Source organism: Boleophthalmus pectinirostris, unplaced genomic scaffold (assembly GCF_026225935.1).
Source record: "Boleophthalmus pectinirostris isolate CB_2022bp ecotype Guang Dong unplaced genomic scaffold, ASM2622593v1 HiC_scaffold_20, whole genome shotgun sequence".
Lineage (NCBI taxonomy): Eukaryota > Metazoa > Chordata > Actinopteri > Gobiiformes > Gobiidae > Boleophthalmus > Boleophthalmus pectinirostris.
Window position 1 is genome coordinate 26,525,088 of NW_026571153.1, and position 15,350 is coordinate 26,540,437.

The 15,350-nt window shown below is 38.5% G+C and overlaps 2 protein-coding genes across 3 annotated transcripts; both read right to left on the reverse strand.

The window, feature by feature from the left end:
* Window positions 1-1,008: 1,008 nt before the first annotated feature.
* LOC110153834 (sodium/glucose cotransporter 1-like) lies at window positions 1,009-6,591 on the reverse strand. 2 transcript variants are annotated; one of them, XM_020917761.2, is made up of 15 exons: window positions 6,457-6,591; window positions 6,014-6,085; window positions 5,787-5,891; window positions 5,536-5,595; window positions 5,358-5,462; window positions 5,173-5,278; window positions 4,599-4,679; window positions 4,306-4,514; window positions 3,914-4,049; window positions 3,717-3,824; window positions 3,229-3,379; window positions 2,974-3,142; window positions 2,400-2,615; window positions 2,192-2,309; window positions 1,009-1,444 (listed from the first exon to the last, which is right to left on the reverse strand). In XM_020917761.2, the coding sequence occupies exons 1-15, from the start codon at window positions 6,589-6,591 to the stop codon at window positions 1,230-1,232; spliced, it is 1,986 nt and encodes a 661-aa protein (XP_020773420.2). In that variant the 3' UTR covers window positions 1,009-1,229. The 2 variants fall into 2 exon arrangements, with proteins under 2 accessions (XP_020773420.2, XP_055012458.1); XM_055156483.1 differs by lacking the exon at window positions 6,457-6,591 and having other exon boundaries at window positions 1,009-1,418; window positions 2,181-2,309.
* A 3,804-nt stretch (window positions 6,592-10,395) lies between these two features.
* LOC110153846 (odorant receptor 131-2-like) lies at window positions 10,396-11,331 on the reverse strand. Its single transcript, XM_020917771.2, has one exon. The coding sequence runs from the start codon at window positions 11,329-11,331 to the stop codon at window positions 10,396-10,398; it is 936 nt and encodes a 311-aa protein (XP_020773430.2).
* Window positions 11,332-15,350: the final 4,019 nt, after the last annotated feature.

The following is a 15,350-nucleotide window of genomic DNA, read 5'->3' on the forward strand; positions in this document are numbered from 1 at the left end:
AACAAGTACAGGAAATAAATGAAAACTTTCCATAATTCAGAAAGAAATTTAATACTGAATGTTATAGACTCAACTCAAACACATTATTTTTTTATAGACGTCTTTGATCATATCTTATTCAAGGCATTGTACCAAATTTTACTCATGTATTTCAGCAAGATTAGTTTTATCCCAGTAGAGATGTGTTGTATATTGTATATAAGCAGCTCTTTTTATTGTCCAATGAACAGAAAGTGCATGTTAGCATGCTAGTTGATGCTACCGTTACCGTTACAACAAAGGAAAAACTCCGTTCTGGTTACTGAAGATTGTGAAAAACCCATCACATTAATTTTGGAAAAAAAATGATGATTAGTTTGGCTTTGTAGCCTATTTATATTCCCAGATTACTCATTGTTATGAACTTTCTTTTGGTCGGGTGGGGTCCACACACTTGGCTCTTCCAGGGGCATCCCAGACACTGGCTTGATATAGCATTCTCGAATTGTCAGGCAAATACTTTACAGCAATACCAGTCAATTATAATATCTATCAGATATATTTGTCTAACTCATGTTTTGTAAGCAGGAAGTATCATGGCACAACTTATTCGTAAAATATCTTTATTCATTGAATATTTAAAACTACACAGAGGCTCATGGAGTTTGAGATTGAAACATAGATGAGGTAGCAAGTAGTACAAGGGACTCTGTTAAAATAAAACATTTAGAATTATAATTAATAATAGAGATAATAGAGAAAATAACAGGCAAATCCATATTTTTACACAATTAAGTGTTAAAATAATAATGATAAAGAGCATATTTTTGACCACTTTTACAACCCAAGTTGTAAACCAAGAGTAAAACACCACAAAACTATTATGTAAACCATAGTTCTTTAAAATGGCAAAAATTAAAAATGAACTTTAGCGTGTGCAATAGCCACTTGCATTGTCATTCTGATTTAAAATGTTTAAAACTGTTTTGTCCTTTGCTCTTCTCTTACCTATATGGTTGCCTTAAATATCTTGTATGTTCTCTTATATTAATATTTCATGCATTTTCTTTTATAATTTGTATTATTTGCATTATTAATTAGTCATTCAGTAGGTTACTTTGTGAACTCTTAAAGGAGATCCGACAAAATATTAGAAAACTGAATAAATAATTTCTTCCTATAATGTCCTTTCGTGGCCATTTCTAACATTTAAAGGTAACACCATTTAAATAAAGTAATATCCACTGGCTTTATGCATAAAATCCATGGAAGAAGACGGCGACACAAAGCAGGATGAGAGCGTTGGCATTGACCACGTTTCTCCACAGTGGAACTTCGGAGGTGTCTGTGAGTTTCCTCTTCATCTCCTCCTCTTCCTCTGGGGTCAGTTTGACAGTGTCCTTCTGCTGTTCCAGGCCGCAGAAACACAATATGGCCTTCTTGCACAAACCAGGCTTTTCCTTTTCTGTCAAAAGTAAAAACGTAAAAAAATTATTATTATTATTGTCCTCTGCTAACCCTTTAGGCCCAACATATACAGACATATTTCTTAATGTGCGGGAATCTTGTATTAGTTTAGCAGTTTTTAGACTTCCCTCAAATGCTAATGCTCCAGGACAGGTATTAAATTCTATACACAGTTCACAATCATCATGTTTGTCAGAAAAGTCAAAATATACTTTACTTTTAGAGTTAGATTGTGAATTCAAGAGTTGCCGATAATACAGGGCAATATTTCTGACTTACAGATATAGTTATTGTTGATCAAGTAGCCAAAATGCAACCACTTTATAATTTCTCAAAGAGTGAAATGTGTAAGGTACTCAAGAGAAGTACAACACAGTCAAAAAGTTACGCTGCTAAGTAACAAATTCTTTCCCACATGAAAATATTTCTGTGAATTACAATTTTAAGTCTTGAATCCAGATACAGAAATATAAGCTATGTCTGTATTTATGGTTAACTAAATTACTGTCAACACTTATTACACAGATCAAAAGTCAATGCTAATTCAAATCCGATAAGACCGGTTACATCAGAGGCTTATGAGTAGATATAAAGTCAAACGTTTAATTTGCATCAGCGGTATATTCTGTCTTCCAACAGCAATAAAACTGTTCACTGCACAGCACAAAAAACAAATGCACTTCTTAACAAGTACTTAAGTGAAGAATGCATGTTTGGGCTAAACAGAAAGCCGCTGATAACTTACCATGTTCCTTCTCATCTATTTCCATTATCTTGTCATTTTGATTGTCAATCCAGTCATCCACTTCAATGTCAATCCTCTCCTCTGTGTTGTTCCGCAGAGTCCAGCATAGACGATACAACTGGGCCGTACAAAACGCAACACAACATCAATTTTAATTTGTTTTTGACAGCATTTTAAAATGAATATCTGGTTATGTTTGGTCACGTACGTGCTTGTCATCGATGGGTTTGGTCATGAGGGAGATTCCCAGAATGATGATACAAGATATTGTGAACAAAATGATGCTAAAGTACAGATAGTGGACCCCGCAGATGATGGTGGGGCAGTTACTAGGGTTTACACAGCTGCCAGTCCCGTAGACAAACTCTGGAATCATTCGGCACAGTCCAATGACCAGGCCGATCATCAGACCATAGAATGCACCCTGAAAGAGAAAAATACACACATGTAAAACTAGTGCACCACTTTCATAGCACCATAACAACATTATAGCACTATAAAAAAAGGTTCTAAGTTCTAAAACATAAAATACAAATAGGTGACAAGGTGGCGAAAAGCATTTTTAGGAGACAATGAACACGTAATTGAGCATAATAATAAAGTATTTATTACTGAATTGCTAAATATATAAGCCTGCATTTAACATATTGAATGTACCAACTATTTTGTTAGTCAAGACTGGCATGATTTCAAAGTATTACATAATAAATTGCTGAGATACTGTTACTGATTTGCTTTCTACGGATTGAGTGAGAGATAAGGTTAGTAAATCTGTTACTTACAGTCTCATTAACACGTTTGCAGAAGATGGCCAGCATGAAGACGGCTACCACTGGAGGAGTCAGGTAGCTGGTGATAGACTGAACGTAGTCAAAGAGCTGGCCACTCTGAGCATTCTGCACCACTGGGATCCAGGCAATACTCACACCAATCAGAGCCAAGATGAAAATTCTGCAGACAGCACATATGTTTAATTTTCAAAAATAAGTTTCAGTTGAGGTCTTTGCTTTATTTATTATCACAGACTCCAGAGCTACCTGCCAGCAATCATGAGCTCCCTCTCACTGGCAGAGCGGCGTATCTTGGTGTAGATGTCCATGGTAAAGAGAGTACTAGCACTGTTGAAGATGGAGGTGAGTGAGCTCATGAGGGAGGCCAGCATAACAGACAACATCAGACCACGCAAACCTGCAAGATACAGATTCAAATGAGAAAAATATAGTACTTTTAATTTTATCAGTAGTCAGTGTCTTCACACATTTGTCCATGCAGGAGAGGTTCATAGTGTTTTTTTTTTAAACAAGACATAATTGTTTCCTGTCAAATACAGAGAAGGTCAACATGTCCAAAGTATGCTTCAGGGTAAAATCATACAGTCTATAAGTGAAAGTTGTCCCTTAGTGCAGAACTGATTTAGTGCCCCTGTAGGTCCTCAGACAAGACCAAACCAGACTAACAATGGCTTATGGATGACAACTGAAACATCTTGATTTCACTTTATGTAAATATATGTAACACAACTCACCATTAGGCATCAGATCCACCACTAGTTTAGGATATGCAAAGTTGGTGCAGCCCACCTCGGTCCCACAAAATCTTTCACATTCTGCTGGTTCAACACATGCAACTTCATCTGAAACAACATACATTTAGTCGTTATTTTTTTTATTATAAAAACAATTATTGTAATGGCATAATACAGACAAAGCACAGAGCTTGTACCTGGATAAAGGATCCTGCTAATCATGCCAGGGAATACCATGAGAAACATGGGCAGCAGCTTCAGATAACCACACAGGATACAGCCTGCTTTAACATGGGACAAGCTTTTGGCAGAAAGGCAACGCTGCACAATAACCTGCACACATACTGGATTATTAGTATTAGAATTTGATACAGATATGGACATGTCGGTCATTTACAACTATCTGTAAGTGGGTCCAAATCTTATCCTGTTCCCCAGCAGACCATTATGGTTTAAGTGAATGGCTGCTCTCTGCACTGGTAATCAGCACTCAATGTGCAGTGTTTTCAGCATAAAAGCATCACCAAATTAACTGGATCAGCTGCCAATCATTTACTTACATGTGCTGCTCTAATGTTAACATACTAACCTGATCTGTGCAAAAATACCAGGTGGCCTGAATGGTGAGTCCAAACACCAGGCCAGGCCAAGGCAGGTCACCTGTGATCGCATCTCTGAAAAGGTGGAAGGAATCTGCGCGAGGCTTATAGCACTCCTCGCTGATGTTACCGGTGATGGAAGGTACTGCTGTCATGTAGCGCTGCTGGAACTGCTCATAGCCTCCCACCTCATTAAAGGCTTGAACAAGATCAAATAAGACCTTTGTAGATAAAAGAGCGTTCTTTAGGAACCAGAAAGTTCCGGATTAAAATGGCATTTTACCAAATCCCATGAGGACGAATGATCCAGCAAGCATGATGATGGTCTGCAAAGTGTCTGTGTAGATCACAGCTGCTAACCCACCTAAAATACAACAAACACAACACAACTATGTTAAGAAAACATTCATAACTCTTTCTGTTTCTACTTTTTATGCAGCTGCAACATGCCAAATGTGTTTAAAGTGTTGTTCAGAACACTATGCTCAGATTTGTAAAGAGACATAAATCATGGTCAAAGACAAATTTATTATTATCATGTGAAATTCAGTTTTTAATTTATTATTGTAAGGCGATCAGTTTATATGATTGTGTTTCAGTGCACATAGTTATATCATAGCTGCTCTGTTACAGTAATATTCAGGTGTGAAAGCGTTAGAATAAGAGAAAAGCCAGCTCCTGCTTATCACCGTCATGGAAGATTAACCACAATAGCACTAAGCCAATAAACAAGACACATCTCTACAAATGGATGTAGTAAGACTTTAACCTGGGTCCTTTCATAAAAATGAATATGACTTCTGGATGCAGTTCAGTTTGTAGTAATCCAGTGGAACAGGAAGCAAACACATATTTACCTGTGACAGTGTATAGTGCGGTAATTGCAAGCAGCGCAATAACAGCCAAGTAGATATTCAGACCTAGAGCCTGTCTGATAAATATGGCACCAGAGAACATGTCTGCCTTGGAAGAGAGGCATAGGAAAGCAATGCTTAATATGCAGCATGTAAAAACTTTGACTTTTAGAAACAAGTTGACTTACTGAGATCTTGGTGAAAACATACAGGCAGAGAGACAGCACAGACAGATAGATGCGGATACGCTGGCCTCCAAATCTTTTCTTCAGATACTCAGGCATTGTCACAATCTAAACAACACACTTTATTGTACAATTATTATTATAATTTTTTAATTAAAATTAAATGTGTACTGTTGTTTACCCCAGCCCTAATGTAGATGGGTACAAACACCCATCCCAGAAGGACAACGATGATAAGAGCCTGCAATAAACAAAGCAATGAGGCCTTAGGGGGGGGATACAGTTGGGAGATCTGTGTTAACTATATATGCTGTGACCTATGATAATGTATCTATTTCTGCAATCTGTCCTAAAGCCATGGTCATTAAATCTGTAACATGTAATAAAAACATTTGTGTAAGTGACTAATTTAGATAGCATAAACATACTTACATTCAACTCAAATGCAGCAATTGCTATACCTGCTGCTGCAGCTGTGCCTGAGTGTCCCACAAAGTGACCGCTGCCTATATTGCTGGCAAAGAGAGATGCTCCAATCTGTAAGCAAACACATGCAACAAATATGAATTTGTGTTTTCATATACACTAATTGAGAAAATAAATAAACAATCCTATTCAACACTTCAGGCAACAGATATAATTTTCTAATCAATACTCACTGGCCACCACACCATACTCCTCCCAGCCAGGAAGAAGCCACCCACTGTGGACCGGTTGGTCCGAACCATAGCCTGAAACAGAACAGCCAGACATACTGTTGTGACATTCAATCTGTTTTGGAAGTTAGTTTTATAAAAAGATTCTTATTGTTTATTAATCAGACATGTTCCATTTCCAAGTTGATGGGCAATAAAATAATTATGAAAGGGGTGGCTCTTGACTTGTTTAGTAACTTGTGAATGCACAATTTCACTTTCCTTATATTTAAGTAAATCAACTGAAACCATTTAACTGACATGTGGAAATATACGATGATGAACCACCACATTGTTAATTAGTTTTACTTTAACAGTACAAAAGAGCAACTCAAACCTGGAACTGAGTAAAAAGTTAACAATTCACAGAGACAAGGCCCCACTGTGTGGTCAACAGACAGACTTACCCAGACTCCAACGGCCAGCACAACCAGAAAATAAATCACAATGACAGAAATGTCAGGTGCATTGTTAAGCAAACTAGAAGTGCCATTTCTGGCAGCATTCTTGACGTAGGAGAATCCAAAGTAGTCTCGAGACATCCTTTCAGTCGACCGAGAGAGTAATGTGGAAGTGGCAGGTTTGTCCCTGTTTGCCCCTGTTTACAGGCACTTGAGACTTGGGACTGTGGAGCTGTCAGGTGGAGGTGTGTCTTTAATGCATTTCTGTGAGGCACGTGCTGGGTCAGGATGGGTCAGAAGTAAGGACACCTAGTTATCAAAGATTAACTATTATCAAATTGAAAATGTAATAAAATTAATAAACATTACATGACCACGGGCAAAGTGTCTGATGAAATACAAATCTTGTTATCAATTAACCCATGAGGAAGAAAGTGAATCAATTTGACTTTATTCATTAGTTCTATGCATTTTTAGACATGGAATTTTACAATAAATTATAACTTGTAATTGACAATTTTACTTTGCAGTGACATCTCACTAGGGGTACTACATGGATGTCTATGGTGGAATGTTCAGCAGTTACCATGGTGATACATTAGCAAACAAAGCTAAATAAATTTTAAGATAGTCAACAAAAATGGTGAGACTGGGCTACAATTCCAATATGAATATTGCAAAATTAAATATTAATACAATTTCTAATTATTTATATTATAGTTTTCTATAGGTTCTCCTCTCGCACAATTAAAAGAGCTAATAAAAACAACACTACACATTGTCACTAGATGGTACTATAATAGTTACAGTTGTGAGCAGCTCCTGTTTCCTCCGTAATAAGAGAAGATTTACAGACATTACAATGCTCTGATGCTGAGATTATTTTATTTAATTTGTTTTTATAATCTCTGAATTACTCCTAGTGACACTGTAGTGTATAGAAAAATACACACAGCACTGCAGTCAACATTACACATTGTCAGACTGGTATTGTTGTAAATGGCTTGAAATCTCCAAATGGGGAAAATCAATTAACTTCTTGAATGAGAATAAATGACTGAAATGAGGCCAGAGCTCTGAAGATTAAGGCCCGCTCACACTGTAATTTCAATGTCCATTCTGTACACAACAGGACACTTAAACATCCATCTTAAGCCTGCCAAGAGGATTTAAGTAATTTATCCTCCATGTACATCTCTCAGTTTCACATTGACTCACAAAACCTATATTTACACCATGATCTTCCGTTGGCATACCACTGGCATACTGTTATCTAAATTGTGTCATATTGCTGTTGAACAGGGCCTTTGCTATGTTCACCTGATATCTCATCAATGAGTCTGGATGTTCAAAACACAAATACAGAGTCATGCTCTGGATAAACAATAATACTACTGCTGATAGCTTGAGGGTTAAAGCCTCCAGTGAAGCTTATAAACGTGGAAAGTGTTGCATTCAGTAAAAATACGCTGAAGGCTTGTTAAAACTATTCAATATATGATGCTGTTTAAATGTGAGTTGTGGAACAAATCACTAAACTAGTCCATCATAAGGAAGTATGTGAAGAAATTGGTAATCTTCAGTGATTAATTTCACTAAAAAATCATAAAAATAGTTTGGAGTGTTTTACAATAAACAATATATTTTTTAATTTATTAATAGCCTATATGAAATTTTAAACATACGCTAATCAAAAGTGTGGACACAGTTTTTCATTCATGTTCCTTCTTTATTTGCATGATTATTTACATTGTAGATTCTCACTGAAGCTACCCTTTTTTTTGAACCCTGGTTTGCTCTTTCTTTTCTTGACGCTCATGAGGCAAAGCTGCGAAGTGAAAACCATTTCAGTACACTTCATCGGGAAGATCACCTGAGACAGTCCCAATTTTGAGCCCTGTGTCCCCTCTCTCAAGATATTTGTCCAAAACCAGTGATTTGTCCCAATTTTTTTACAAGAAATGTCCCAGGTGTCCCTATTTTTGACCAAGCTGATCCCTGCTAACAGTAAAGAGAAGCATAAATTGTCATTTGTTTAGGTAAAGTACAGAAAAGCTGCTTAAAAATGACCCAAATACAAAGAAAATATGACTATACTGACTCACATTAGTGCCGAGTGCCTAACAGTTTTCCTTAATTACACACTCCTTTCACAATTTATCCTTTTCACATTTTATTATTACCAACCAACCCAGTATTTTATTTTGAAAATCTGGTCACCCTGATGTTACATAGCAAACCTTTAAAATTATTTACTCATTTCCAATAATTTTCTGGATTATTAATGCAAAAAAATATCAGATAATTGACATTGCTGTAGTTTGTAAGTCACGACCACAATGATTTTTTATGATGTTGGGTTTTGAGGCGTGGCCACCAGGGGGTACATTTGCATGTGTTTCTATAGTAGACCACTTCAATCCTGAAAAGGGGACGTTTTGCTATTGGGTTATAATTTTTGAGCTGGCATATTAAAGCTTAACACTGAACATGATTTAGATCTTGTATGTAGCCTACTGTAGCACATAAAATAAAATAGAATTTCCTCAGATTGATTATGGTGATGGAGTAGTGTTACAGAATATGATTTAACTGTTTGCCAGACGATTTGTGTGTTGTGCAAAAGGAACGCACTGCAGTTAGCCTTTGGTATTGTCACTGACTGTGGTATCATTGTGAATATAGCAATAGAATAATACTAACACTGGACATTCCCGCTCCTACTGTGAGCTGCTCACGTAGGGGGCTGCAGAATAGTATTCCACAGAGCGCAGTTACATTAAGTAACTTTCTGAAAGTGGAAAGGCGGCTGCCTGATTCCATGGAAATATAAAGTTAAAACCATTCTTTGGACCACTCTCATTGGAGATAGATACGTTTTAGGCCATCCTGTGAAATATTAGTCCGTTCCGTGAAGATGCAAGCCCACTCATACTGTAGTAGTCACATTTTTATGTTTTTCAAGGCAACAAACACATCCATATGAAAACACATGCTTTTATTTTTTTAGTCTATTATTTGGCAAAAATGGTACACACCATAGCTTTAAAAACCAACATACTGAAACAACTACAGATTTTAAAGGTGCATTGTGCAACTTTTCTGGTGAAGAGTCCATCAAATGCCTTTCATATCTTCATGGAGATCAAACCAGATCAAGTTACAGGTCGCCAGCGCTGATACTGGAAAATGAGCTGGATATCAGGGTATCAGTTCCATGACATTGGTTAAGGCGAAATCGTGGTTGGGCCTTGAACTGGATGCAGTAATATTCACAGGTTGATTTAGGCCTAGAACGTCTCATTATGTTTGAACTTTCATTCATCTGAATCAGTTCAGTATTTATGTGAAGGATAAATAACAGTTGTCTCTTGTGGAATAAGTTAACTGTTTTTTTTAATGAATAAGAGCCACTTTCCATCCCTATACTGGTACCGGTTAATATTGGGTATTGACAGAAACTGAAAGTCAAATTATCGATATCGGTATCAGAACTGAAAAAGCTGGATTGGTGCATCCACAGTATAGCATTAAATTTACCTACAGTATGTTCATGGAGACAAGCAGGTGATCCACTCATGTGGTTGATTTAAAAACATTCAACACCTCATACCTTTTTGTTATGAACCATTCAAACTTTTAGATCTCTGTACTCTTCCACAATAAAATACATGTAACATTATTGATATGCAATCATGCAAAAATACAAATGGAATAAAAGCATGCGAGGACAAGTCAGCACAACAGAGATATAAAAAAGCACATGGTCCTGTTTAGGAGTTTGATTTTCTGTAAAAATGGTGAGTGTAACTAAGTGAAAAACTGTATTTGCGCTGTAAAACCACCTGTCATTGAATAAATGTAAGACAGAGAGGTTGAACGTCATACTGTGGAACATTCCAAGCAGGTGACAGACCCCAAATCATATAGTCACATAGTGCACCTTTAATTTTGTAAAGAGATTTTTCTCTTGTACAGACCCCACAAAGCATAGTATCTCAACGCCACAAAAAACTCCTTGTCACGGAGTCCATAGATGAGTGGACTGAGGCAGCGCGGTGCAAGACTGAACATGATATAATTCATATACCGAATGTTGATGTACAAAACTAAACTAATCTGCAATAAGGCTGTTTCTACAAATGGACACCAGAACTGGATGAGACAGAGAAGCAGCTGGAACGCATGGAGGGACACAGTCTGTAGACCTTTCTTCGAAGCCTTCTTATTCTCCGCCGATGCTGCCTGCGCCACCACCATGATTTTAATATAAGAAAATATGATAATGATTAACATGACAAGGAAGTAAAACTGACTGACCCCTGACCTTAAGTGACTCTGCCACACCGTAATCGTCAGCTTTTCCACGGTGCAGCTAACATCCTCACGATAGAAGCTGACGTTTACGGTGGTGAAAACAGCGAGGATCATAATGAGACATGGGATAAAGCTAACTCCGTGAATAACCAAAATGCCATACAGGGCTCTTTGTGCTGAGCAGATCTGTCCGTGCTGTAAGGGCATGCAGATGGCTACGTAGCGTTCCAAGGTCATGGCGGTTAGCGTGACCGGCGTGATGAAGTTATGCAAAGAAGATACAACGACAATAATCAAACACAGCCACATCTGCATATAAATTCTAAAGGAAATGAAGATGAGTAAAAGGTTTGTGATAATGAGGTACAGGCAGTCAGACATGAGCGCGTTAATGAACAAAATGTAACGCGTGCTTCGGTAGAAAACCTCCTTCATGAAGAACGTTGTGATCATTAGACAGTTGATGTAAAGGAAAATGATTACAAGCACCTGAACAATCACAAGGCGATAGCGAGATTGTTGCTCTGCAGATCCCAAACTTGGAACAGACTGGTTATAAGCCATGCATGAAATAATATAATAGTTTACAATAAGGCATCAGATACATTTAGTAGTAACAGTTCCTAGTGCAGTTTACATTGAGTGGGAGCAGTGTACAGAGCAGTGATCCCCTTCTGAGCGCTGGGACATTGTGCTGCTTCATTTAAAGGCTCAGACAAAAGTAAACAATGTCGTCAGCGTTCATTTTTTCCCTCTTGTCTAAATCTAATGAGGAGCGGTGTTACAAAGGGAGTGCTTCTATGTTCCCACAGCTCCACGTTAAAGGTGCCGTGTCTGATTTTTACTGTCTCAAAAAAAGTGAAATACAAGACAAAGTTTGCAGTGGTCCAAAGTTATTCCTCACTTACCTTATGCATTCAAGGGATTCTAATTATTCACTGTGATGAGTTTATAAGCACTTTCACAACTTTCAGAGACCAGTGTGGGTTTTCTCTGTGACAGTAAAGCTATCAACTAGCATCCTAGCACGCACTTCCTGATTATCAAACAATAGAGTTCTAATTAGATGCAGACAGCATGCAGTCGAGTTTTTACCTCAAGAGCTGCTTATACAATATTCAGCAGGGGACACCAAAGTTTTTTTCATTATTACTCCTGACTGTGATGGGGACCGGGGTCGGGTCAGTCAGTCAGATTTGAACGACCCTGACGATGCATAATATATTCTTTGAAAACCGCCACACTTTCTTTACTTATCAGACAAACTGCACGCTCCTCACACTGAACAACAAAATAATCGATCGTCCACTGTTCTTTGAAAACTCAGCACTCTCTATCAACTTTTTGTACTTTAACCCAGCCATTTTGTTGTCCTTAACTGCACTACACAACTCTGCATGTGAGTTGATTGTCATTATTTCATCTTGAGCTTGTCAGGTGACAAAAATTCAGTGCCAAATTCGGTCACAAATGTAAATATGTCATATAATTATTTAAATATAAATACTTCATATACATATCATTTGTATTGAAAAAATCTACAAAATACAAGATGCCAGTATCTTACTATTTGCCAAAAAGTTATAAAAAATAAAATAAAATAGGCCATAACAACTATTGAGGATTGCCTCATAGGGCCGATTCAAGTGGTGGGGGCAGAGAACTATCTCATTTTAAATGGTTGTGTAAGTTTGCGTAGTGACAGAGACAGAGTGCATCTGATTTATGAAACCCAAATAACAACAAAATAAGCCAGACTTGGTCATTTGAGCCAAGCTTACAAAATAAGCCAGTGTTATGAAACAGGCTTCTGGATGAGAGCATGTCTCTAGAATAACCACCAGATTCAGCCATCTAGAACAGCATCATGTCTGGGCCTCTGGAAAACATATGATCATTTTCTCATTATTTAAATTGATGAGCAATAGTAAAGAGCCTTTGCGTGCGTCCCTCAAGTGCTTTATGTTCAGCACCATGGACAGAGGCATAGCCCATTCGCTACCAAGCACACACATTGCCTGAGCTGAAGACACCAGTGCTGAAGTACTGTGGTATGCACACAAGTACTGCCACAACATGCACATGTCACCATGGCGATGGAGTGGTTGGTTGCTTTTGTGGCTACCTTGTTACGGCCACAGGCCTCCAGATCCTCCTCTGGCCACTCTGTGTAGAGCCTCTTTTTGTTAAACTCTTGTAAAAATCATTGTTTTGTTAGTTTTACCTTACAATTCTGTTAAATAAATCACAACTTTAGTTTTACCATTTTACAACCTTGGTTATTTTGTTACTTCCCCCTGTCCCTAGCAGAGCTGGGTCGTAACAATTGGGGGCTCGTCCGGGATATTTCCAACCCTTCCTGGAATACTGAAGTTGTACAAATTGTTTAATTGGATTGTTTTAGGTAAGTCTTTTGATTTAGATTAGTTCTACAATGTCGTCGGTGATGGTGGACAGGTTGGTGGAACGTAATTTCTGTGTCTCACGTGTGGTTGGTTCCGAATTGCCTAATGTGTGTGTGGACTCTGAGCTTGTCACTCCTGTGGGTGCTGTGGAGGTTGCTGTGCGGCCTAACACTCCGGACAGTCTTCCTCTGCGCCAGCCCCTCTCGTCCTCCTGTTCTCCCAGGGACGGAGCTCGGCTCAGAGTGCGCCTGGCTCGTCTCAAAATGGAGACTGAGGCCAAGGAGAGGGCGCGCAAGGCTCAGCTTGAACTTCGAATCCGAAAGCTCGAGATTGAGGCTGAGACAGCTATTAAGCTCAAACAGCTTGAGCTTGAGTCTCAGGCCCATCTGTTAACCAGCTCTGGTTCTACTACTGCCACTGACCTGCCTTCCACCTTCCAGTCTACTGCACCTTTTGACGTAAGTACAAACATTTCACTTGTTCCCACATTTGGGGAATGCGATGTAGACACCTATCTTGCAGTCTTTGAACGCATCGCAACAGCCTTGAAATGGCCCCGTGATGTTTGGCCAATTTTGCTACTATGTAAACTCACTGGTAAAGCTCAAGAAGCCGTTGTTAGTTTACCAGTTGAGAAAAGTTTGTGTTACGACACTGTGAAAGCTGCCATTTTGAGTGTCTACCAATTGGTTCCTGAGGCCTACCGGCAAAAATTCAGACAGCACTCCAAAGTCCCGAGTCATACCTACTCCCAGTTTGCTAGAGAGAGAAGGGGAATCTCTTTGATAAATGGTGCACTTCCTGTAAGGTTTCTGATTTCAGTGCACTCCGTGAGCTCATCTTGTTGGAGGATTTTAAGCAGTGTTTGCCTACTCATCTTGTTTTGTATTTGAATGAGAAAAGGGTCCAAACCCTTTCTGAAGCTGCCATATTAGCCGATGAGTTTATTTCAATTCACAAAAGCAACTTCTCTGTGACTCCGCCTAAATGTTCCTCACATTTCCCTGTTTCATCCACATCACTGAAAGTGAAAAGGCCAAAAGACCAAAGAAAATGTTTCTATTGCCATAAATCTGGTCACATCATTGCCAACTGCCCAGCCCTGAAGCGAAAAGCCGAACGCACTGCATCCAAACAAAGTGTCAGTTTAAGTCAATCTGGTTCAACCACATTAGCCACTGACACTAGCCAAAGGCTTGACTCAGATTCTGAATCTTTGGTTTTGGGTGGTTTAGTGGGACAACCTTCTGGCAAAGCATCTGATCTGCACCTTTCTGATTCTGTTTTATTGTCCAATTTTTCAGATAAACCGGTGGTTTCCAAGCCTGCTGGGGCAAGGTTACAAGCCTGTCCTGAGAGCCCTGAATATGGCAGAACCTTTCTATACTGTAGAGATGGACTGCGCACGGGGGTTGACCATCAAATTTCAAAATGTAGTTGCAACCTTGATGCATGTTACCTGATTGTGTCCCTCCCTCCTAACAAAAGCTGTAGGCAGCTCAGTGGAACTCCCTCATGTTTTAGCCACTGTTCTAAACGTGGCTCTAAAATTCACAAGGTTTGTAGACTTGGAGCGCCTGGTTAAAATGTGTGTTAATCACACTCCAGACTCTTTAGTTTAGAAAAATTAGGTAAGTTAAGTTAGTTTTGTGCATTTTTGTAAGAAAGCTGATGATGCTATTCGCCAAATATTTGGATAAGGTTGGCAAGTGCAATGATTTGCTAGAAGTAAGTATGGCTTTGTTTTTGTTTATATTACAAACTGGGTTTGTAACTTAAGGGGGGGAGTGTTACGGCCACAGGCCTCCAGATCCTCCTCTGGCCACTCTGTGTAGAGCCTCTTTTTGTTAAACTCTTGTAAAAATCATTGTTTTGTTAGTTTTACCTTACAATTCTGTTAAATAAATCACAACTTTAGTTTTACCATTTTACAACCTTGGTTATTTTGTTACTTCCCCCTGTCCCTAGCAGAGCTGGGTCGTAACAACCTGGCTCACACACTGAGCTTAAAACAGAGTTTTTGAAACTCTGTTTTTAATGTCATAACATTGGATTTTAAGCAAAGGACACAAGTAAAGGACTATTCAGAGGAAATGCTTTGAGGGAATGAACACAACACATGTACACTTCTGCCACATATGTATTTCATATGTATTATTTATTCAGAGAAAATTTTGG

Excerpts from the sequence above, each read along its gene's own strand:
- LOC110153834 (XM_020917761.2), bottom strand. The coding sequence starts at position 6,591 with ATGTCTCGAGACTACTTTGGATTCTCCTACGTCAAGAATGCTGCCAGA. Across the intron at positions 6,086-6,456 it reads TGCTGGCCGTTGGAGTCTGG|GCTATGGTTCGGACCAACCG; the intron begins GTAAGTCTGTCT and ends GTTCTGTTTCAG. Across the intron at positions 4,050-4,305 it reads GGTATTTTTGCACAGATCAG|GTTATTGTGCAGCGTTGCCT; the intron begins GTTAGTATGTTA and ends GTATGTGTGCAG.
- LOC110153846 (XM_020917771.2), bottom strand. The coding sequence starts at position 11,331 with ATGGCTTATAACCAGTCTGTTCCAAGTTTGGGATCTGCAGAGCAACAA.